Source organism: Heterodontus francisci, chromosome 18, assembly GCF_036365525.1.
Source record: "Heterodontus francisci isolate sHetFra1 chromosome 18, sHetFra1.hap1, whole genome shotgun sequence".
In the NCBI taxonomy this organism is placed as follows: Eukaryota; Metazoa; Chordata; class Chondrichthyes; order Heterodontiformes; family Heterodontidae; genus Heterodontus; species Heterodontus francisci.
This window is the reverse complement of record NC_090388.1, coordinates 11,661,052-11,685,162: the sequence shown is the minus strand read 5'-3', so window position 1 is coordinate 11,685,162 and position 24,111 is coordinate 11,661,052. Positions and strand designations below refer to the sequence as shown.

Genomic DNA, 24,111 nt, shown 5'->3' with positions numbered 1-24,111 from the left:
TTTATCTGCAAATAGGACCAGCTAGATTCGAGATGCATGACCGCAACTTTAACAAAGAATGGAAATGAATGTCAATATCCAGAGGTGTTTCTAATACCAATTAAAATGAGCTGCCAGAAGTTCCTGGGCACAACTGTCCATAGAAATACAACTTGGTCACGACTCACTGATGACATAACCACTGGGACACCAGCCAGTCTGGACCAACTCTAGGTCCTCTAAATAAAAAGGCACACAGTCAGCTCCAGGACTTTTCTCACACTGTACATGGCCTACATCTATTTAGTCCCGCAATGTGAACATCTGACTTGATGCACAGAAAGTCAGCCACGGTTGAGGAGAATACAAACAAAACATAATCAAGTAATAAAGAAATCGCGTTGCCTCCCACACTTTATCTGCTCAGCTTCTCTACACAACATCTGTGGCCTCCAACATGCATGAAAACAAGAAAGATGTATTTGTACGATATAGAATTTTACGGCATAGAAACAGGCCATATGGCCCAACGGGTTGAACCTGGCATTTGTGCTCCACACAAGCCTCCTCCTAGTCCCTATTTCAGCTCACCCTTGCAGGGCCAGGCACAGTCAAACAAAGAAAGGGCATCATGATTGCGTAGAATCCATTGAATACGGGGTCCATTTCCTAGCAGAAAGAGGAATTTTTGGACAGAAGTGTGGAAGGTGGAAGATGGACATAGAAATCCAAGAATATTTAGCAATGAAATTCCCAAAGAGAAAGTAATGGTTCCAGGTAGAGGACCATCAGTCAAACCCCTTTGAAGCAAATGCCGATAAATGGATATGTAGGCTAGAAGGCCAAAGACAGTGATGAGAAGGAAAAGCAAGGATTAGAAACAGAGGTTGATATCAGTCCTGTCACAGCAGACAAAGGCTGTGGTTTATGGTTTCAGTGTGTTGGAATAGTGTCTGTAAATGGATAACTATGCTGACAGCTTAATATTAAGAATGTTACAAATGTTTCTACAATATTTTTGTTTGAAAGTCTACAGGTCTGCATGATGTTTAGTTTGGCAGCAACTCCTATCACCACAGGCTGTTGTACATTTGTTGTTTGTTTGCGATACATATACACGTGCACATTAATTTTGAGATCCTTTGAGCTCTGTATTGATGCAGGAAGAGATCCAGTAATGTTAAGACTAAGATATCAAATGTTACAACTTGATGACAATTTGATCTAAAGGATTTGCCTCATAGAGGCTTGGCTGTTTGAGTCACTTTTTAATAAAAATCTTCTCTGACAGTGCTCAAGTGTGGGGAGATATGAGAGTTTTCTCCACAAGTAATTGCAAGCACTTCAATGTAAAACCAAATTCTTTCTGAACATGAAATTTAAAAGCTAAATTGATATGAGTTGCAGTTTCAAACACCTGAGAAGGGAAAATTTACTTGAACTTTCAGGGACCAATCGATTTTGTTTTAAAGTCCAGGTGGTTACAACAACCATAGGTTAGAATAATTAGTATGGCTTTAATATGTACACAATGTATTCTTGTGTTGATGATAACTTGCTTATATGTATTGATAAAAACCTATCAAGGAAAATCAATGCTCAAGGGATTTTTAAAGTGAATCAGTCAGAAGATTGCACAACGTTCAGCACCATTCGAGACTCCTCAGATACTGAAGCAGTCCGTGTAGAAATGCAGCAAGACTTGGACAATATCCAGGCTTGGGCTGATAAGTGGCAAGTAACATTCACGTCACCCAAGTGCCAGGCAATGACCATCTCCAACAAGACAGAATTTAACCATCTCCCCATGACATTCAATGGCATTACGATCGCTGAATATCCCATTATCAACATCCTGGGGGCTACCATTGAATAGAAACTGAACTGATCCAGCCATATAAATAATGTGGCTACAAGAGCAGGTCAGAGGCTAGGAATCCTGCAGTGGGTAACTCACCTCGACTCCCCAAAGCCTGTCCACCATCTACAAGGCACAAGTCAGGAGTGTGATGGAATACTCTCCACTTGCCTGAATGGGTGCAGCTCCAACAACACTCAAGAAGCTCGACACCATCCAGGACAAAGTAGCCCGCTTCATTGGCACCCCATCCACAAACATTCACTCCCTCCACCACCAACACACAGTGGCAGCAGTGTGTACCATCTACAAGATGCACTGCAGCAACTCACCAAAGCTCCTTAGACAGCACCTTCCAAACCCGCAACCTCTACCACCTAGAAGGACAAGGGCACCAAATGCATGGGCACACCACCACCTGTAAGTATCCCTCCAAGCCACACACCATCCGGACTTTGAACTATATCGCCTTTCTTTCATTGTCGCTGGGTCAAAATCCTGGAACTCCCTTCCTAACAGCACTGTGGGTGTACCTACCCCACATGAACTGGGTGATTAGACAAAATGGAGCTTCACCCTGCCTTTTACTTATGCAGAAACAACATAAAAAGACTATGGCACTGCAGTCAGAAGAGCCTTAACAACTTCGAAAGCTGATCACTCTTCTGCCTTGATGCTGAGATCCTTGGGTTTAAAGGTCATATGTACTGCTTTAAAAAAAAATTTTTTATGTGATGCGAGTGTTACTGGCAAGGCCAGCAATTATTACAGATCCTTAGCTCAAAGTGGAGGATAGCCCCTTCATAAATCACTGCAGTCCGTATAGTGAAGATCGTACTGTTTCATTACAACTGAGTGGCTTACTAGGCCATTCCATAGGGCAGTTAAGAGTCAACCACATTGCTGTAGGCTTGGAGTCACATGTAGGTCAGACCAGGAAAGGACAGCAGATTTCCTTCCGTAAAGGACATTAGTGAACCAAATAGGGTTTTATGACAATCTGGTTATTTCATGGTCACCAATACTGATACTAGCTTTTTATTCCAGTATATTTAATTAATTAACTGAATTTAAATTTCACAGCTGCCATAGTGGGATTTGAATTCATGTCTCTGGATAACTCATCCAGTTATGCTACCGTATCCTAGCTTAATGCTGTCTTTATTGTTGTGTAATCTGATTGAATTCTGTGTGCAAAGTTAAATCATTAAATAGTAACTGTAATTAACATTGAGTAGTGAGGCTTTCTTTGGCTGGCTATCGTAGAGGTTCATGGATGACTGGAACATCTGCATTCCAACAGTCTATCCTTCTAGTCCATTCTTTGCTGCCGTGTTCTTACTGGCACCAAGTCACATTCACCCATCACACTGGGCTCACTGACCAACCGAGTCCCAACAAAGCAACACCACAATTTTAAAATTCTCGCCTTGTTTTCAAATCCCTCCATGTCCCGACCCTCCCTACCTCTATAAACTCCTCCAGCCCTACAACCCTCCAAAATATCTGCACTTCTTTAATTATGGCTTCTTAAGCATCCTTGATTTTCATCACTCCAGTGTTGGCAGCCATGTCTTCAGCTGCCAGTGCCTAAGCTCTGGAATTCACTCCCAAAACCCCTCTCTTCTCTTTTAAGATGGCCCTTAAAACCTACCCTTTCGATCAAGCCTTTGCTCATCTGCCTTTATATCACCTATGTGGCTCTGTGTCAAATTTTGTTTGATAATGCTCCTGTGAATTGCCGTGGCATGTTTTACTACTTTAAAAAGGTGCTTTCTAAATACAATTTGTTGTTATTGTTTTCCTCTGGGTACTTTTGAATGTCGTCACTGTTGTAATGTAGGAAACACAGCTGTCAACTTGTGCACAGCAAGATCCCATAATGTAATTTATTTTTTTCAAAACTATGTTGGTTAAGTGTTTAATATTGGCCAGGACAGCAGGGGTAACAATTCAGCTCTTCTTTGAAATACTGCCATAGATGCTTTTACATCCACCTGAGTGGCCTTTGTTTAATATCTCATCTAAAAGATGGCACTTCCTTCATTACTGTACTGGAGTGTTATTCTAGATTTTGTGTTCAAGTTTCTGGAGTCAGACTTGAACCCACAACCTTTGTATGCGGAGGCAAGAGTGCTACCCACTGAGCCACAGCTGACATGGTAAACAGAAGTACCCTCAGAACTATGGATATCACTCTAATTTTTCCAAGTAGAATCTAACCTATCAAATTTCAGCAAATCCAACTGTGAAATATGTGAGCCATCAGTCATTCTACACAGTCACAACACATAAGCTTCACAGCTGTGGAGTTAAATTTCACTTGGAAACAACTAATAAACATCCTTCGTCTCAGCCTGAAAAAATGCCGTACTCCAACAAACTCAACAGCTCCAGAGGTGCTCAAACATTTGTTTTTCTTGTCTATGCACATTACGCCCACTGTTTCCTAAACTCTCATCTCATTGATAATTGGAGCATCCCAGCAGCACTTGTCATTAGAGAAAACCAGTAACAGTACATTCAGCAATGCAAATCACACAACTGGTAATACCTTACAAAGATTTATGTAAAATTTAAGACTGGTTTCTGATAATGACCTTTTTAAAGCACTCAACTGGTTTGACAGCCTCTATTTTGCACCCCCACCGCACCACCCCCCCCAAACCAACAAAGTCTTGTCAAGGTAGGTCACTTTATAAAATGAAAGGAACCAATAAGACCATAAGAAATAGGAGCTGCAGTAGACAATTCAGCCCTTTCAGTCTCCTCTATCATTCAACAAGATCATGGCTGATTTATGACCTCACCTCCACCTTCTCTCACGATCCCCATATCCCATATTCCCTTAGTACCCAAAAATCTACCAACCTCCGTCTTAAATATACTCAACAACAGAGCATTCACAGCTCTCTGGGGTACAGAATTGCAAAGATTCACAATCCTTTCAGTGAAGAAACTTTTCCTTACCTCAGTCCTACATGGCCGACCCCTTATTCTCAGACTGTGCCCCATGTTAGAGATTCCGCAGTCAGCGGAAACATTTCCTCAGCAACTACCCTATCAAACCCCTTAAGAATTTTATATGTTTCAATTAGATCACCTCTCATTCTTCTGAACTCCAGGGGATATAGCCCTAGTCTTCTCAAAGACAAGATCTGGCAGACTGTTATAAAAACAGAAAGTCGAAATATCTGAAACGTTAACTCGGCTTCTCGCTCCACAGACGCTGCCAGACCTGCTGAGTATTTCCAGCACTGATTTTATTTCAGATTTCCAGCATCCGCAGTATTTTGCTTTTATTCTGGAAGGCTGTTGCCAGGTCAGTGCCAGTTGTGCCAAGTCCGAGGGCTTCCTTGACGTTCCAGTTTCTGGGCTCATGGCACAGTCCCTGGTCTCTCCCTGCTCCCATTCCCCCTCAAATGTACCCCAGTAACCAATCGGTCCCTGCCCCCCTCCATTCCCCAGACCCTTACTGCTCCCCAACTCCTCCTATGACCGCCCAGGCATCCCCTTCTCCCCGGCCCCTCTCCCGAGCACGCAGGACCACCTTGCCTCTGCCCCCGCCTCCCGGGCCAGCTGCCACTCTCCCTTACCTCCGCGGCGCTCTCTTGAGACTTAATGGGCTGCCCTCCGTGCACTAAACGCCATCTCCGGCCGACCAGCGCTTCCCAGCGGTGTCTCCAAGCAGCTGCCGAACACACGCCTCACTTCCGGTCCAGTTCCCTCCCCTCCCCTATAGGAGCCGGGCAGCAGCAGTGACCGCGGACAGAGTGTCCGGGTTACAGACCATCCCCGCCCCCCTCCTCTCCTGCACTGACTGAACAAACCAATACAAAGGCTCCACAACACTGAAAACAAAATCTGCAAATCTGGAAAAGTCGCTAAAAATACAGAAAAAAAGGAAATAAAAGCACTATGACTGAAATAAAAACATAATGTGAAATAAACCCCTGCACACGTGAACTAAAAACGAAAAATGCTTTGAAATACATGGCCAGCATCTCTTTGGCCTCCTTGTCTCGAGAGACAACGGGTAAGCGCCTGGAGGTGGCCAGCATACAGAACAAGGAAAGGTTAAACAACCTCTCCGGTCCAAGGCTCTTTGACTAGAGTATCCTAGTCCAAAACACACTGGATTGCACACTCACAAAGCTACCAATCTGATTTTCCATCCATTCATTTAAATAGACAGTTGATGCAATTTCCCTCCATTGGCTGCATTCAGGCGACCAATAAGTACCGGACCAGGGAAATCTCCCAATTAATCTGCTCCATCAAGAGCATCTGCAGCTAGAATATTACATATGTTTTGTCCCATACACTGACTGATCTGTAGCTTGTAACATTTTATGTTTTTATCCCAAACACTGATTCTTGACTAAAGATGTGCCTTTCATTGTAGCTTCCATCATGTTTAGAGACATAACAAGTGAATTAATTTACTAGTTTTGATGAAAGGTCAGACCTGAAACGTTAACTCTACTTCTCTCCCCACAACTACTGCCAGACCTGCTGTGTATTTCCAGCACTTTGTTTTTATTTTTGAATTAATTTACGACATGTAAGTGTTTTGTAAGTAATTGATCATTTTGTTATCTTACAATTAGAGAACGCCACTTTGAAATATTGTTTAGGATCTGACAGCCAGGAGTGGTGGTGTATTTAATTACTAAATTTCTTGGGAGACACTTGAAAGAGCTGTACATAAATAACAAACAGAAGATATGTGCGGATTGAAAGGCCCGATAACAGTCAGCATGTTTCAACAACTTTTAAATAGCATCTTTAATGTTGTAAAACTACCTAAGGCGTGTTATCAGATGACAATTTGACACCAAGCTAAAGATATTAGGACAGGTAACGAAAAGCTAGGTCAGAGATAAGTTTTAGGGAGTGTGTGAAAGGAGCGATGGAGAGGTTCAGGGAGGGAGCTCAGGGCCTGGACAACTGAAGGCATAACCAGCAATGGTGAAGTGATGAAAATCAGCGATGAGTGGAATCCAGAGCAGATATCTTTGGTGGGCTGTAGACACAGGACATGAATTTAGTTCACCCCTTTCGGCTGTGTGCACTTTTCTCCTCCCTCCCCTTTGCTCTATTCCTTATGCCGGCGCAGTGGTTAGCACCGCAGCCTCACAGCTCCAGCGACCCGGGTTCAATTCTGGGTACTGCCTGTGTGGAGTTTGCAAGTTCTCCCTGTGTCTGTGTGGGTTTTCGCCGGGTGCTCTGGTTTCCTCCCACATGCCAAAAGACTTGCAGGTTGGTAGGTAAATTGGACATTATAAATTGCCACTAGTATAGGTAGGTGGTAGGGAAATATAGGGACAGGTGGGGATGTGGTAGGAATATGGGATTAGTGTAGGATTAGTATAAATGGGTGGTTGATGGTCGGCACAGACTCGGTGGGCCGAAGGGCCTGTTTCAGTGCTGTATCTCTAAATCAAAAAATCTCCACAGCATTTTATAAACTATAGCCTGGTCGCGACACTGCCAGGATGGATGTTTGTACAGTCTGGCATCTCTGTCCATCTTGTCTCACCTCTCTGCACTGCCTAAGCCAGCCTCAGTTACTCCCCCTCACTGAGGTCATTACTGCAGGCCCTGGGGCCTGCAATCTCGCGAGAGTGCCGGCCAATGCCGGAAAGCGGATTGCCGGCTGTCGGAAAGCTGTTGAACGGTCGCCTAGCAGCAGCGGTTTACCAGCGACCCGCGATTCCCCTCCAGGCCGGACCGCAACGCAAGGTAATGGAGTCTCTCATTCTGACAAACACTCGGAGCCGGGCGGCGGAGGCAACAACCCCGCTGAGTACCCGGGCCGGAGAGGGAGCAGCCCCGGGGCCCGTTAATTGCGGCGGCATTTCAGTTCTTTCCCGCTCCCTGGGAGGGCGGGACAGCGGCACAAGCAAGTGGATGTTACACCGTCTCCGGTGACATCGGCAAGTGGATGTGACACCGCCTCCGGTGACATCGGCGAGTGGATGTTACACCGCCTCCGGTGACATCGGCAAGTGGATGTGACACCGCCTCCGGTGACATCGGCGAGTGGATGTTACACCGTCTCTGGTGACATCAGCGAGTGGATGTTACACCGTCTCCGGTGACATCGGCGAGTGGATGTTACACCGTCTCCGGTGACATCGGCGAGTGGATGTTACACCGTCTCCGGTGACATCGGCGAGTGGATGTTACACCGTCTCCGGTGACATCGGCGAGTGGATGTTACACCGTCTCCGGTGACATCGGCGAGTGGATGTTACACCGTCTCCGGTGACATCGGCGAGTGGATGTTACACCGTCTCCGGTGACATCGGCGAGTGGATGTTACACCATCTCCGGTGACATCGGCGAGTGGATGTTACACCGTCTCCGGTGACATCGGCGAGTGGATGTTACACCGCCTCCGGTGACATCGGCGAGTGGATGTTACACCGCCTCCGGTGACATCGGCGAGTGGATGTTACACCGCCTCCGGTGACATCGGCGAGTGGATGTTACACCGTCTCCGGTGACATCGGCGAGTGGATGTTACACCGTCTCCGGTGACATCGGCGAGTGGATGTTACACCGTCTCCGGTGACATCGGCGAGTGGATGTTACACCGTCTCCGGTGACATCGGCGAGTGGATGTTACACCGTCTCCGGTGACATCGGCGAGTGGATGTTACACCGTCTCCGGTGACATCGGCGAGTGGATGTTACACCGTCTCCGGTGACATCGGCGAGTGGATGTTACACCGTCTCCGGTGACATCGGCGAGTGGATGTTACACCGCCTCCGGTGACATCGGCGAGTGGATGTTACACCGCCTCCGGTGACATCGGCGAGTGGATGTTACACCGCCTCCGGTGACATCGGCGAGTGGATGTTACACCGCCTCCGGTGACATCGGCGAGTGGATGTTACACCGTCTCCGGTGACATCGGCGAGTGGATGTTACACCGTCTCCGGTGACATCGGCGAGTGGATGTTACACCGCCTCCGGTGACATCGGCGAGTGGATGTTACACCGTCTCCGGTGACATCGGCGAGTGGATGTTACACCGTCTCCGGTGACATCGGCGAGTGGATGTTACACCGTCTCCGGTGACATCGGCGAGTGGATGTTACACCGTCTCCGGTGACATCGGCGAGTGGATGTTACACCGCCTCCGGTGACATCGGCGAGTGGATGTTACACCGTCTCCGGTGACATCGGCGAGTGGATGTTACACCGTCTCCGGTGACATCGGCGAGTGGATGTTACAACGTCTTCGGTGACATCAGCGAGTGGATGTTACACCTTCTCCGGTGACATCGGCGAGTGGATGTTACAACGTCTTCGGTGACATCTGCGAGTGGATGTTACATCGTCTCCGGTGACATCTGCGAGTGGATGTTACACCGTCTCCGGTGACATATGCGAGTGGATGTTACAACGTCTTCGGTGACATCGGCGAGTGGATGTTACACCGTCTTCTGTGACATATGCGAGTGGATGTTACACCGTCTCCGGTGACATATGCGAGTGGATGTTACAACGTCTTCGGTGACATCGGCGAGTGGATGTTACACCGTCTTCTGTGACATATGCGAGTGGATGTTACACCGTCTCCGGTGACATATGCGAGTGGATGTTACACCGTCTCCGGTGACATCGGCGAGTGGATGTTACACCGTCTCCGGTGACATCGGCGAGTGGATGTTACACCGTCTTCGGTGACATCAGCGAGTGGATGTTACACCGTCTCCGGTGACATCAGCGAGTGGATGTTACACCTTCTCCGGTGACATCTGCGAGTGGATGTTACACCGTCTCCGGTGACATATGCGAGTGGATGTTACAACGTCTTCGGTGACATCGGCGAGTGGATGTTACACCGTCTCCGGTGACATCTGCGAGTGGATGTTACACCGTCTCCGGTGACATCTGCGAGTGGATGTTACAACGTCTTCGGTGACATCGGCGAGTGGATGTTACACCGTCTCCGGTGACATCTGCGAGTGGATGTTACACCGTCTTCTGTGACATATGCGAGTGGATGTTACACCGTCTCCGGTGACATCTGCGAGTGGATGTTACACCGTCTCCGGTGACATCTGCGAGTGGATGTTACACCGTCTTCTGTGACATATGCGAGTGGATGTTACAACGTCTTCGGTGACATCTGCGAGTGGATGTTACACCGTCTCCGGTGACATCTGCGAGTGGATGTTACACCGTCTCCGGTGACATCGGCGAGTGGATGTTACACCTTCTCCGGTGACATCGGCGAGTGGATGTTACACCGTCTCCGGTGACATCAGCGAGTGGATGTTACACCTTCTCAGGTGACATCGGCGAGTGGATGTTACACCGTCTCCGGTGACATCAGCGAGTGGATGTTACACCTTCTCCGGTGACATCGGCGAGTGGATGTTACACCGTCTCCGGTGACATCAGCGAGTGGATGTTACACCGTCTCCGGTGACATCAGCGAGTGGATGTTACACCGTCTCCGGTGACATCGGCGAGTGGATGTTACACCGTCTCCGGTGACATCGGCGAGTGGATGTTACACCGTCTCCGGTGACATCAGCGAGTGGATGTTACACCGTCTCCGGTGACATCGGCGAGTGGATGTTACACCGTCTCCGGTGACATCGGCGAGTGGATGTTACACCGTCTCCGGTGACATCGGCGAGTGGATGTTACAACGTCTTCGGTGGCATCAGCGAGTGGATGTTACACCTTCTCCGGTGACATCGGCGAATGGATGTTACAATGTCTTCGGTGACATCTGCGAGTGGATGTTACATCGTCTCCGGTGACATCTGCGAGTGGATGTTACAACGTCTTCGGTGACATCTGCGAGTGGATGTTACACCGTCTCCGGTGACATCTGCGAGTGGATGTTACACCGTCTCCGGTGACATATGCGAGTGGATGTTACAACGTCTTCGGTGACATCGGCGAGTGGATGTTACACCGTCTTCTGTGACATATGCGAGTGGATGTTACACCGTCTCCGGTGACATATGCGAGTGGATGTTACACCGTCTCCGGTGACATATGCGAGTGGATGTTACACCGTCTCCGGTGACATCGGCGAGTGGATGTTACACCGTCTCCAGTGACATCGGCGAGTGGATGTTACACCGTCTTCGGTGACATCTGCGAGTGGATGTTACACCGTCTCCGGTGACATCAGCGAGTGGATGTTACACCGTCTCCGGTGACATCAGCGAGTGGATGTTACACCTTCTCCGGTGACATCGGCGAGTGGATGTTACACCGTCTCCGGTGACATCAGCGAGTGGATGTTACACCTTCTCCGGTGACATCGGCGAGTGGATGTTACACCGTCTCCGGTGACATCGGCGAGTGGATGTTACACCGTCTCCGGTGACATCGGCGAGTGGATGTTACACCTTCTCCGGTGACATCGGCGAGTGGATGTTACACCGTCTCCGGTGACATCGGCGAGTGGATGTTACACCTTCTCCGGTGACATCGGCGAGTGGATGTTACACCGTCTCCGGTGACATCGGCGAGTGGATGTTACACCTTCTCCGGTGACATCGGCGAGTGGATGTTACACCGTCTCCGGTGACATCGGCGAGTGGATGTTACAACGTCTCCGGTGACATCGGCGAGTGGATGTTACACCGTCTCCGGTGACATCGGCGAGTGGATGTTACACCGTCTCCGGTGACATATGCGAGTGGATGTTACACCGTCTCCGGTGACATCGGCGAGTGGATGTTACACCGCCTCCGGTGACATCGGCGAGTGGATGTTACACCGTCTCCGGTGACATCGGCGAGTGGATGTTACACCGTCTCCGGTGACATCGGCGAGTGGATGTTACACCGTCTCCGGTGACATCGGCGAGTGGATGTTACACCGTCTCCGGTGACATCGGCGAGTGGATGTTACACCGTCTCCGGTGACATCGGCGAGTGGATGTTACACCGTCTCCGGTGACATCGGCGAGTGGATGTTACACCGTCTCCGGTGACATCGGCGAGTGGATGTTACACCGTCTCCGGTGACATCGGCGAGTGGATGTTACACCGTCTCCGGTGACATCGGCGAGTGGATGTTACACCGTCTCCGGTGACATCGGCGAGTGGATGTTACACCGTCTCCGGTGACATCGGCGAGTGGATGTTACACCGTCTCCGGTGACATCGGCGAGTGGATGTTACACCGTCTCCGGTGACATCGGCGAGTGGATGTTACAACGTCTTCGGTGACATCAGCGAGTGGATGTTACACCTTCTCCGGTGACATCGGCGAGTGGATGTTACAACGTCTTCGGTGACATCTGCGAGTGGATGTTACATCGTCTCCGGTGACATCTGCGAGTGGATGTTACAACGTCTTCGGTGACATCTGCGAGTGGATGTTACACCGTCTCCGGTGACATCTGCGAGTGGATGTTACACCGTCTCCGGTGACATATGCGAGTGGATGTTACAACGTCTTCGGTGACATCGGCGAGTGGATGTTACACCGTCTTCTGTGACATATGCGAGTGGATGTTACACCGTCTCCGGTGACATATGCGAGTGGATGTTACACCGTCTCCGGTGACATATGCGAGTGGATGTTACACCGTCTCCGGTGACATCGGCGAGTGGATGTTACACCGTCTCCGGTGACATCGGCGAGTGGATGTTACACCGCCTCCGGTGACATCGGCGAGTGGATGTTACACCGTCTCCGGTGACATCGGCGAGTGGATGTTACACCGTCTCCGGTGACATCGGCGAGTGGATGTTACACCGTCTCCGGTGACATCGGCGAGTGGATGTTACACCGTCTCCGGTGACATCGGCGAGTGGATGTTACACCGTCTCCGGTGACATCGGCGAGTGGATGTTACACCGTCTCCGGTGACATCGGCGAGTGGATGTTACACCGTCTCCGGTGACATCGGCGAGTGGATGTTACACCGTCTCCGGTGACATCGGCGAGTGGATGTTACACCGTCTCCGGTGACATCGGCGAGTGGATGTTACACCGTCTCCGGTGACATCGGCGAGTGGATGTTACACCGTCTCCGGTGACATCGGCGAGTGGATGTTACACCGTCTCCGGTGACATCGGCGAGTGGATGTTACACCGTCTCCGGTGACATTGGCGAGTGGATGTTACAACGTCTTCGGTGACATCGGCGAGTGGATGTTACACCGTCTCCGGTGACATCGGCGAGTGGATGTTACACCGTCTCCGGTGACATATGCGAGTGGATGTTACACCGTCTCCGGTGACATCGGCGAGTGGATGTTACACCGCCTCCGGTGACATCGGCGAGTGGATGTTACACCGTCTCCGGTGACATCGGCGAGTGGATGTTACACCGTCTCCGGTGACATCGGCGAGTGGATGTTACACCGTCTCCGGTGACATCGGCGAGTGGATGTTACACCGTCTCCGGTGACATCGGCGAGTGGATGTTACACCGTCTCCGGTGACATCGGCGAGTGGATGTTACACCGTCTCCGGTGACATCGGCGAGTGGATGTTACACCGTCTCCGGTGACATCGGCGAGTGGATGTTACACCGCCTCCGGTGACATCGGCGAGTGGATGTTACACCGTCTCCGGTGACATCGGCGAGTGGATGTTACACCGTCTCCGGTGACATCGGCGAGTGGATGTTACACCGCCTCCGGTGACATCGGCGAGTGGATGTTACACCGTCTCCGGTGACATCGGCGAGTGGATGTTACACCGTCTCCGGTGACATCGGCGAGTGGATGTTACACCGTCTCCGGTGACATCGGCGAGTGGATGTTACACCGTCTCCGGTGACATCGGCGAGTGGATGTTACAACGTCTCCGGTGACATCTGCGAGTGGATGTTACTCCGTCTTCGGTGACATCGGCGAGTGGATGTTACTCCGTCTTCGGTGACATTTGCGAGTGGATGTTACACCGCCCTCGGTGACATCTGCGAGTGGATGTTACTCCGTCTTCGGTGACATCTGCGAGTGGATGTTACACCGCCCTCGGTGACATCTGCGAGTGGATGTTACACCGTCTCCGGTGACATCTGCGAGTGGATGTTACACCGTCTCCGGTGACATCTGCGAGTGGATGTTACACCGTCTTCGGTGACATCTGCGAGTGGATGTTACTCCGTCTTCGGTGACATTTGCGAGTGGATGTTACTCCGTCTTCGGTGACATTTGCGAGTGGATGTTACACCGCCCTCGGTGACATCTGCGAGTGGATGTTACTTTGCCTTTGTCTAAATATGGTCACTTTTCATCTTGGGGACTCTTGTATATGTGTCACAGAGAAAAGGGAAATCTTCCTTGAAAAAACATAAATCAATTAAAAGTAGAAAATGATAACCCGAAATAATACAGAAAGCGTTGAATATATATGTTAGATCTGCCTACAACAGAAAAAAAAAATCTGGGTTAATATTTTGGGCATAGATTCATACTGTGAATTGTTCTCTGCGTTTTACTGCTTATAGGTGCAGCATCAAGATGTAATGCACAAGCCAAGTCATGGAAACATTTATGGCATGGAAGGAAGCCATTCAGCCCTTCGAGTCCATGCCAGCCCTCTGTGGTGCTATGCAGTCAGTTCCACTCCCCGGCTCAGTCCCTGTAGTCTTGCAAGTCTGTTTCTCTCAGGTGGCCATCCAACTTCCTCTTGAAGTTGTTGATCGTCTCCACTTCCACCATCCCCGTGGGCAGTGAATTCCAGGTCATTACCACCCGTTGCATAAAAAAAAGGCTTCCTCATATTCCCCCTGAATCTTTTGCCCAAAACCTTCAATCTGTGTCTCCTAGTCCTTGTACCATTTGTTGATGGGAACAGTTTTTCCTTGACTATGTTGTCTAAGCCCATCAGAATCTCGTACATTTCTATTAAAGCTCCCCTCAGTCTCCTTAGTTCTAAGGAGAGCAAACCCAGCCTTTCCAAACTACCCTTGTAACTAAAATTTTCCATCCCTGGAACAATTCTGGTAAGTCTGCTCTGTAAACTCTCAAGGACCCTTGCATCCTTCCACAGCAAAACTGGGTTATTTTTCCCTGTGCTGCTATGATAAATGTAGTAAAATAGACAAAAAATAATTTTTAAAAAGGCTTTACGATTGATTATACCACTCTGGGTAGATCCAGTCTTGTGGAGTGAAGCCACATTCTGTGCCATCGGCCCAGATTTTCTGCAACATGCGCCATGAATTTCGTAGTCCAGCGTGCCAATCTCTCCATTGATAATTTCCCCCATACTTTGCTGCATTAAAACTTTGAATATACCGTAACGAGTCTGGCAGTGACTCAGAATCAGTGTGGCCAATGTTTTTTTTCAGTTCATTTAGTATTGGCACTAAATCTTTGTAGTTTTAATGTAAACTGAAACTGCGACCAATTCAAAGTCCCTGCTTCTTCCTTCTAGCCTCCAAAGGTAATCCCTGTTATATAGAATAATTTTAAATGGCCGTATGCTCTCCTGGCCAGCCTCCCACCTTGCAGCCTCTATGAATTTGTGCTGACCCAATACTCTGCTGCCTGTGTACTAACTCGCCCCAAGTCCCATTCACACATCGCCCCTTTGCTCACTGACCTATATCGACTCACCGTGCAGCAGGCCTCCATTTTGAAATTCCTTGTATTCAAATCCCTCCATGGCCTTTCTCCTCCCATCTCTGTAACCTTCTTGCCCAACAATCCCCTGAGATGAAAGGTCATTGACCTGAAGCGTTATCTCTGCTACTCTCTCCTTAGATGCTGCCAGACCTGCTGAGTATTTCCAGCATTTCTTGTTTTTATTTCAGATTTCCAACATCTGCAGTATTTTGCTTTTATTATCCCCTGAGATCTTTGTGCATCCCTGATTTTAATTGCTCCACCAATGGTGGCTGTGCCTTCAGCTGCCTGGAACCTAAGCTCTGGAATTCCCTCCCTAAACTTCTCCATCTCTCTCTCTTTTCAGATGCTCCTTTAATCTTTCCTCTTTGACTAAACTTGTCATCACCTGTCCTAATAACTCCTTATGTGGCTTGGCATCAAATTTTGTCTGATAATGCTCCTGCGAAGCACCTAGGGATTTTTTACTACATTAAAGCTGCTATGTAAATGCAAGTTGTTGTTATATGAATTTGTTAAAGAATAAACAGACAATAGTTGCTTATTGTGCTTCATGAATTTCTACTGAGTTTTCTGCCCTGTGAACACCTTTTCATATCTTGTGATAAATGGCCATTAACCAGCCATAGTTAAGCTACTGTGACTTGGGTCCCTAAAGCTTTATCAGCTACAAGTCATTCCATCGGAAAATAACGTGCCAGCTTTTATCGTTAGATAAAATATTGAAACCATATTAGAAGGTTACTTTCACTGATGTTTTCTTAAGGATGCCTTGTTCAGGTTAGTTTTCAGTCCAATCAAATTCTGACTTTCTGGGAACTTCAATTCATTGCATGATCAAATTCTAGTCCATCCTTGAGGCTTTGTGTACAATAAATAATGACCATGAAGTCAGCAAAATGATAATCCCAAAATTTGGGAAAGTGCTAGAGTTAATTGTACAGCTCTGTCTTTCTTCTTATGAGTGTAAGCGAATGGCCTCTCCATTTCCCACTCCGATCTTGGGGAAATTATGTCGCTGCCAGGTATTATTATTTGGTGAGCACATATAACAATTCTGTCATGAAAATCAATGCTCAGAAAGTGTATATTGTAACTGGACTCCACACCCAAGTATAATTAATGGTAGTTCAGAGTGTGGCTGCCGTTTTGGGCCCTACTTTAATCAGAAAAGGGGTTTGAGAGCTTTATTATTTCACTGTAAATTAAGATGATGCCCATCTCTTCTCCCAAAGCAAAAAAATGTTTTTCAACCACTTTAACATTAAGATAGCGTCCCTTTAAATGAAGTAGGCTGTCACAATACTATATTTGCATAAAGAGAATAGTGTACCAGACATCCCAAGGAAACCAATATTGAATCAGGGACAGGGACTCAGCAAAATTAACATAAACAAAATAACAGTAATGAAGAAAGTAATGGCACTAAAGAGGGACAAATTCCCAGCACCAGATGGTTTCCATCCCAGGGGTTTAAAGAAAGTAGTGAGTGCCCTAACTATGATCTAACATTCAATTCAAGAACCGTTCCTTTAGATTGGAAAATTGTGCATGTCACGCCGTAATTTAAGAAAGGTGAGAGAGGGAAACCAGGGAATTATAGTCCAGTTGGCCTAACATCTGTTGTCGGGGAAATTATTAGAATCTATAGTTAAGGATAGAGTGACTGAACATTTTGAAAATTTTCATCTAATCAGAGAGAGAGCCAGCATGGATTTGTAAAGGATAGATCAAACCTGATGAACCTGATTGAATTGTTTGAAGAGGTGACTAAAGTAGTAGCTAGGGGAATGTCTATGGATGTTATTTATATGGACTTCCAGAAGGCATTTGATAACATTTCTCATAAGAGACTGTTAGCTAAAGTTGAAGTTCATGGAACAAATTATTAACCTGGTTAGGAAATTGGCTGAGTGACAGGAAACAAAGAGGAGGGATAATACTCTAATTAGCAGGATGTGATTAGTGGTGTCCCACACGGATCTGTGTTGGTATCTCTACTTTATTACCGACTTAGATGATGGGATAGAAAGCCACATATCCAAGTTTACTGATGGCGCAAAGACAGGTGGCGTTGTTAGCAATGTAGATGGAAATTATGAAAAGTTAATAACACATTAAGCAAATGAGCGAAACAGTGGCAAATGGATTTCAGTGTAGGCAAATGTGAGATCATCCACTTTGGGCCTAGAAAGGATAGATCAGAATGCTTTATAAATGTATAAATGCTGAATAGCTAGAAACAGTGAGGGTCCAAAGAGACTAGGGGTTCCATGTACATAGGTCATTAAAATGCCATGAACTGGTATAGAAGATAATCAAAAAACTAATTGAATACTGGCCTTTTTATATAGAGGACTAGAATACAAGAGGGTGGAAGTCATGCTTCAGCTATTCAAAACCCTGATTAGACCATACCTGGATATGGGGCAAAGGCAGGTATATGGGGTTAGAACACAGATCAGCCCTGATTTAGTTGACTAGCAGACAGGCTCGAGGCGCTTAATTGTCAACTCTTGTTCCTTTGTTTGAACACAAAACCCAGTGTTGTATATGAGTAAATGTTTTACTGATGTTTGCCTATAAAGGGCTTGATTTAGTTGTGCCAGTGGGGCTCCCGGCGCCAGGTCGAAAAGGTGAGGGAAACCCTGCCTTAGCTATTCGGAGCCTCCCCAGCGTGATTCAACGGCGGTCAGGCACTTGTGCCTGGTGGGGGGGGGGGAGTGGGGTGGGGGGGGTGCGGATCCTTGTCCCTTTAAGGACAGGGAGCCTGCCTTCAAGAGCACTGGCCAATCAGAGGGCCAGCAGCTCAGTAGTATCAGAAGTGCTACTGGAAACGGCGGCCACTGCCGGTACAACAGGAGGCCTGGGAGCAGGCCCAGTGCCGGAGACCCAGAGAGAAGGCAAGTGAGGTTCAATGGCTGGGGCCAGGCCGGCAGGCCACGGCGATTGAAGGGGCGAGGATGGGCGATGTGCAGAAGTTAAATGAGATGGGATGTTTGCCGGTGGTTGCCCTCTGTGGCCCACAGATTTCCCACAGAGGTGCCCCCCACCCCGCCTCGCCCCGCCCCCAAGCCTGCAGGGCGGTCGCCCAGCGAAATGAGGCAACATCCCCACATGGGGGAGGCAACCACCCCCCCACCCCGGCCGCTGGTTTAATTCCAGTGGCAGCAGGAAGCGGCTAATAATTGGCCACTTAGGAGCCTGAAATGGCCTCTGAGCGGGAAGGCCATCTTCGGTCTTTCTTACCCCCAACTTCATCATGGTGCAACGGTAAGGCGACAGGCCCTCTGCCACCCCTCCTGCTTTCCCTCCCAATTCTATGATCCCCCCCACAACCCCATCTTCTAGCCTGTTTCATTGGCGGGGGGGGGGGGGGGGGGTATTAAATCCAGCCAAATCTGCATTACAGATTGCAAATTACTTTTAAATATTCCAATCTGTTGAGTGTGTACCAAAGGTGAAAAAACAAAGCAGTAGTACAGAAAACAAAACATATAAAGCAGCAATTCAGTACGGTATTACACCAAAAGGCCATCAGGGTTGAACTGGGGCTCTTCAGTCAGCCTGGGCCTGAGCAGAATGCTCTTCTGCAAAATTATTCTCCACAGAAACGTCTGATGGTTTATCTGTAACCACAGCACTTTTAGATCTATTACGACAGGCTGTTGAGGCAATAGAAAGAAATGCTTGCATTTTGATAATGCCTTTCACAACCTCAGGACGTCTCAATGCGCTTTACAGTCAATTAAGTACTTTCCAAGTGTAATCACTGTTGCAATGTAGGAAACGCAGCATCCAGTTTGCAGATCGCAAACTCCCACAAACAGCAATGTGATAATGACCAGATAATCTTCTTGTGATGTTGATGAGGGATGAAAATTGGCCAGGATACTGGAAATAACTACTCTGCTCTTCTTCAAAATAATGCCATGGGATTTAATATGGCTTAATGACTGAAACTTCGGCCTACTAGTTACTATATCCAGCAACTGCAGAAACTTCTTTAAAGCGGCAGGTTTCACTACTGGGGTTGATTGTTTTGATCGACTGTAGCATCAGCTCATAAAATTGAAATCAATGGGAATTGGGGGCTGGCTGGAGTCATACCTAGAACAAAGGAAGATGGTTGTGGTTGTTGGAGGCCAATCATCTCAGCCCCAGGACATTGCTGCAGGAGTTCCTCAGAGTAGTGTCCTAGGCCCCATCATCTTCAGCTGCTTCATCAATGGCCTTTCCTCCATTATAAAGGCATAAATGGGGATGTTCAATGATGAAGCAGCTGAAGCTGGTTGGGCCTAGGACACTACCCTGAGGAACTCCTGCGGTGATGTCCTGGAGCTGAGATGATTGATCTCCAACAACCACAAACATCTTCCTTTGCGCTAGGTATGACTCCAACCAGCGGAGAGTTTTCCCCCTGATTCCCATTGACTCCAGTTTTGCTAGGGCTCCTTGATGCAATACTCGATCAAATGCTGCCTTGATGTCGAGGGCAGTCACTCTCATCTCACCTCTTGAGTTCAGCTCTTCTGTCCATGTTTGAACCAAGATTGTAATGAGGTCAGAAGCTGAGTGGCCTTGGCGGAACCCAACTGAGCATCTCTGAGAGGTTACTGCTAAGCAAGTGCTGCTTCATAGCACTGTCAATGATACCTTCCATCATTTTACTGATGATCAAGAGTAGACTGATGGGGCGGTAATTGGCCTGGTTGGATTCGTCCTGATTTTTGTGTACAGGACATACTTGGGCAATTTTCCACATTGCCGGGTAGATGCCAGTGTTATAGCTGTACTGGAACAGCTTGGCTAGGGGTGCAGCAAGTTCTGGAGCACAAGTCTTCAGTACTATTGCTGGAATGTTGTCAGGGCCCGTAGGCTTTGCAGTATCTAGTGTCTTCAGTCATTTCTTGATATCACGCAGAGTGAATCGAATTGGATGAAGACTGGCATCTATGATGCTGAGGACGTCAGGAGGAGGCCGAGATGGATCATCCACTTGGCAATTCTGGCTGATGATTGTTGCAAATGCAGATAATGAAGCAGTCTGTGTCCGCATGCAGTAAGACATGGACAGCATTCAAACTTGGGCTGATCAGTAACATTCATGCCACACAAGTGCCAGGCAATGGTGATCTCCAACAAGAGAGTGTCTCACCACCTCCCCATGACATTCAGTGATAACTACCATAATTGAATCAATATCCGGTCGGGACACAATTGAAATTTAACTGGATAAGCCACATAAATACTATGGCTACAAGAGAAGGTCAGAGTCTGGGTATTCTATGGCAAGTAACTCCCCTCCTGACTCCCCAGAGCCTTTCCACCCTCTACAAGGAACAAGTCAGTGTGATACACTTGCCTGGATGAGTGCAGGTCCAACAACACTCAAGAAGCTCAACACCGTCCAGGACAAAGCAGCCTGCTTGATAGGCTCCCCATCCTTAAGCATTCACTGTCTCCACCACCAGCATACAGTGGCAGCAGTGTATACCATCTACAAGATACACTGTACAAACTTGCCAAAACTTCTTTGACACCACCTTCCAAACTTGCAACTTCTATAGCAGCTGGTGCATCCAAGTCACACACCATCCTGACTTGGATATATAACACCATTCCTTCATTGTTGCTGGGTCAAAGACATGAAACTCACTACCTAACAGTGCTGTGAGAGGACCTTCATCACATGACTGCACCAGTTCAAGAAGAAGGCCCATTACCACCTTCTGAAGGGCAGTTTAGTGTGTGCAATAAATGCCGGCCTTTCCAGCAACGTGTACATCCTGAGAATGAAATTTTTTTAAAAGCTGCGGTGTATGTATGACCTGAATAAAATTTTCTAGGAGTGAAATATAAAAATACTTTTTCATTGGATAGAATTTTTTTTATAGCTCAAAAATCTCAGGATTTGTTTATAAATCTGTTACCGTCTTTGCCCTTCTGATGAGCGTAGAATATTAAAATAATCAGATGACTGAGAAGATTAGTTAGTTAGTTAGAGATACAGCACTGAAACAGCCCCTTCGGCCCACCGAGTCTGTGCCGAACATCAACCACCCATTTATACTAATCCTACACTAATTCCATATTCCTACCACATCCCCACCTGTCCCTATATTTCCCTACCACCTACCTATACTAGGGGCAATTTATAATGGCCAATTTACCTATCAACCTGCAGCGATTACAGAAGCTCTTTTTCCCCCAAAATATTATTTGCACCTTTTTCAATGAAAAACTGAGGTCTTTTAGATGCAAAGTTTACTTATAATTTACTGGATGGTTCGACATTGCTGACATTTTGAACATTTTACCCTACAGGGTGAACCCAACAACCATTCACTAAGATGGCGCCCAACCTGGATTGGGATAAACTAATGAAAGTTGATCCGGACTCTTTGCCAAGTCGAGAGAAACTGGCAGATAAGTTGTTGGATTTGACATCCAAGGTATTTCTATTCATTTCAGTTTGGGGTTTAGTGCTGATATTTTTGCATTTAGTAATTTTAGCAATAACGGTGAATTTCTTTGCATAGATTGAAGGAAATGAATTGACAGCAGAGGACCCAGAGAAGCTGGTTCAGCTATTCCGCATCACTCAATCCTTAATGAAGGTTTGTGTTTAAAGATGCTTGTTTGTTTCTCCATTGCTAGAATGAATGTTTATCAGCAGAAGTAAAGGAAAAGTGTTTGTGTATGATAAACAAGACACTGGAAACATGCTGAAGCTGTTACTAATGGGACTAAGTAATTAAGTACTGGAAGATTGTTTGATCATATGTGAAGTAGCTTATTTTTGCCTTGTATAACTAGTCAGTAAGAATTTAGAATGATAGTGCATAGGTTTACACACTATTTTCGAAATAATGTTGTTGCATTGACAAGAAGAGCGACAGGGATGAATCTGGGTCTTATGGCTCTAACTTATGAAGACCTTTAGAACTGATGAGCAAAAAAAAACTGCAGGAATTCGAAATCTGTAACAACATCAGAAAATTCTGGAATTATTCAGATTAATCAGCATCTATGGAGAGAATAGACAAGTTAATGTTTCAAATGTGGAGCTTTTACCAGAACTGGTGGAAATTGGAGTAGAACAGGTTTTAAAAAGAAGCAGGAGAAAGGGAAGGAAGAGGAAACAGACACACATGCGTGTGTATACACACACACACACTTACTCTCTCTCTCTCGGCCACCTGCCCTAATATCTCCTTATGTGACTCGGTGTCATATTTTGTTTTATAATGCCCAGCGAAACACTTGGGGATGTTTTATTACACAGTATAAATACAAGCTGTTGTTGATGTTAAGATTCACACATGAGAATGACCGTTGGGCATGATTCCAGAGGGTCACTGGCCACATGTGGAGCCAGAATATGCTGATAAAGAATCAATATCTACAGGGCAAAGAGGAGAAAATGGCATTAAAGCAGACATTTCTGAATCATTTTGAATAGCTTACATTCAAGTAGTTTTGAATCTGATTCTTATTTTGTTCAGTACTTTTGAATAATCCTTTATCCAATTTAATGTGAACATGCATAAATAAAACAGGTATAAAAAATTGTTCTAGAACTTTTTCTTGGGAGTGGCTTTTCTCAGGAGCACAATTATAATTATACAGCAGCAAAAGAAAAATTGAAAATGCTTTATACTGGATGGAAAGGTACATGATTACTTCATGTTGTATTTACACTGTGCTTGTTAAAGTTCACAATGTTTTAGATTTACACTCGATCAAGATGTTTGTGTTTTTAAAAATAATATATAGATGAAAGCACAAGAGGTTGAGTTAGCTTTGGAAGAAGTTGAAAAAGCTGGGGAAGAACAAGCTAAAACAGGTAAGTAGCTGTTTTGCAGTCAGTTTGTCCTGGTCTGTCTGTTCAGTAATACCGTTCAGATCACTGTGCATAATGGAATGTATGCAATTATTTGTTATCTGTTTCTTCTGCAGAAAACCAGCTGAAAGCAAAGGTTCTTAAGCTAGAAAATGAGTTGGAGGTTAGTCTGAAGTTTTAATTTCTTTAAGTAATGTTAATATATAGAATTACATTGAGTCTACAGCACAGAGACAGACCATTCACTCAGCAGGTCCATGCCAGTGTTTATGCTTCACACAAGCCTTCTCCTACCCCTTTTCATCTAACTGTATTAAGTAGCACCAAGCTGAGCTGAATACCTTGCAATATATACTTAGTAAGTATCAAATTGGCTTAAGTAAGGAACTTGCAGCTCTTGAGTCTGAAGCTTGTGTGTTCAAGCCCCATTTCAGTACTTGGGCACATAAATCTAGGCTGATACTTAAGCGCAATACCGAAGCAGTGCTCCATTATCTGAGGTGCTGTTTTTCGAATATTAAATATTAGATATTTAATATTAGATATTAAACCAAGGTCCTATCTGCTTGGTAGGATGACTGTAAAGCAGGAGAGTTCTCCTGGTGTTCTGGCCAGTGTTTCCCGTAGCCAATGCTGGTTATCTAATTTGCTGTTTGTGGAACTTTTTTGTACAAAAATTGGCTGCCTGTTTGTCAACAAGACAACAGTAACTATACTTTAAAAGGAATTTATTGGTTGTGAAATGATAGCCAACAGGTTACAGACAACTTTAGTGTTTCTCAGTCTCATCTCTATATATACAGAAGGCTTGTATAATTTGGCGTAAAACGCAAAGAAAGACATCCATTTT

The 24,111-nt window shown here is 46.5% G+C and overlaps 2 protein-coding genes across 10 annotated transcripts in view; one reads left to right on the top strand and one right to left on the bottom strand.

Annotated features, from left to right (window-relative positions):
- The window catches only part of tmtc3 (transmembrane O-mannosyltransferase targeting cadherins 3), a 73,947-nt gene extending 68,388 nt beyond the window's left edge, over positions 1-5,559 (bottom strand). For both annotated transcript variants that reach the window (XM_068050265.1, XM_068050266.1), the window contains exon 1: positions 5,434-5,559. The gene's annotated coding sequence lies outside the window, so the exon portion shown is untranslated. The remainder of the gene's footprint in view (positions 1-5,433) is intronic.
- Positions 1-24,111, top strand: part of cep290 (centrosomal protein 290) — a 249,852-nt gene that overhangs the window by 96,689 nt on the left and 129,052 nt on the right. For 6 of the 8 annotated variants that reach the window (XM_068050270.1, XM_068050271.1, XM_068050267.1 and 3 more), the window contains exons 1-5: positions 7,474-7,582; positions 21,743-21,870; positions 21,958-22,035; positions 23,195-23,264; positions 23,378-23,424. In XM_068050270.1, the coding sequence (XP_067906371.1) occupies positions 21,769-21,870; positions 21,958-22,035; positions 23,195-23,264; positions 23,378-23,424 (297 nt within the window). In that variant the 5' untranslated portion in view covers positions 7,474-7,582; positions 21,743-21,768. Of the gene's footprint in view, positions 1-7,473; positions 7,583-21,742; positions 21,871-21,957; positions 22,036-23,194; positions 23,265-23,377; positions 23,425-24,111 lie in introns of those variants that run through there. The other 2 variants (XM_068050269.1, XM_068050268.1) reach the window with 1 other exon arrangement.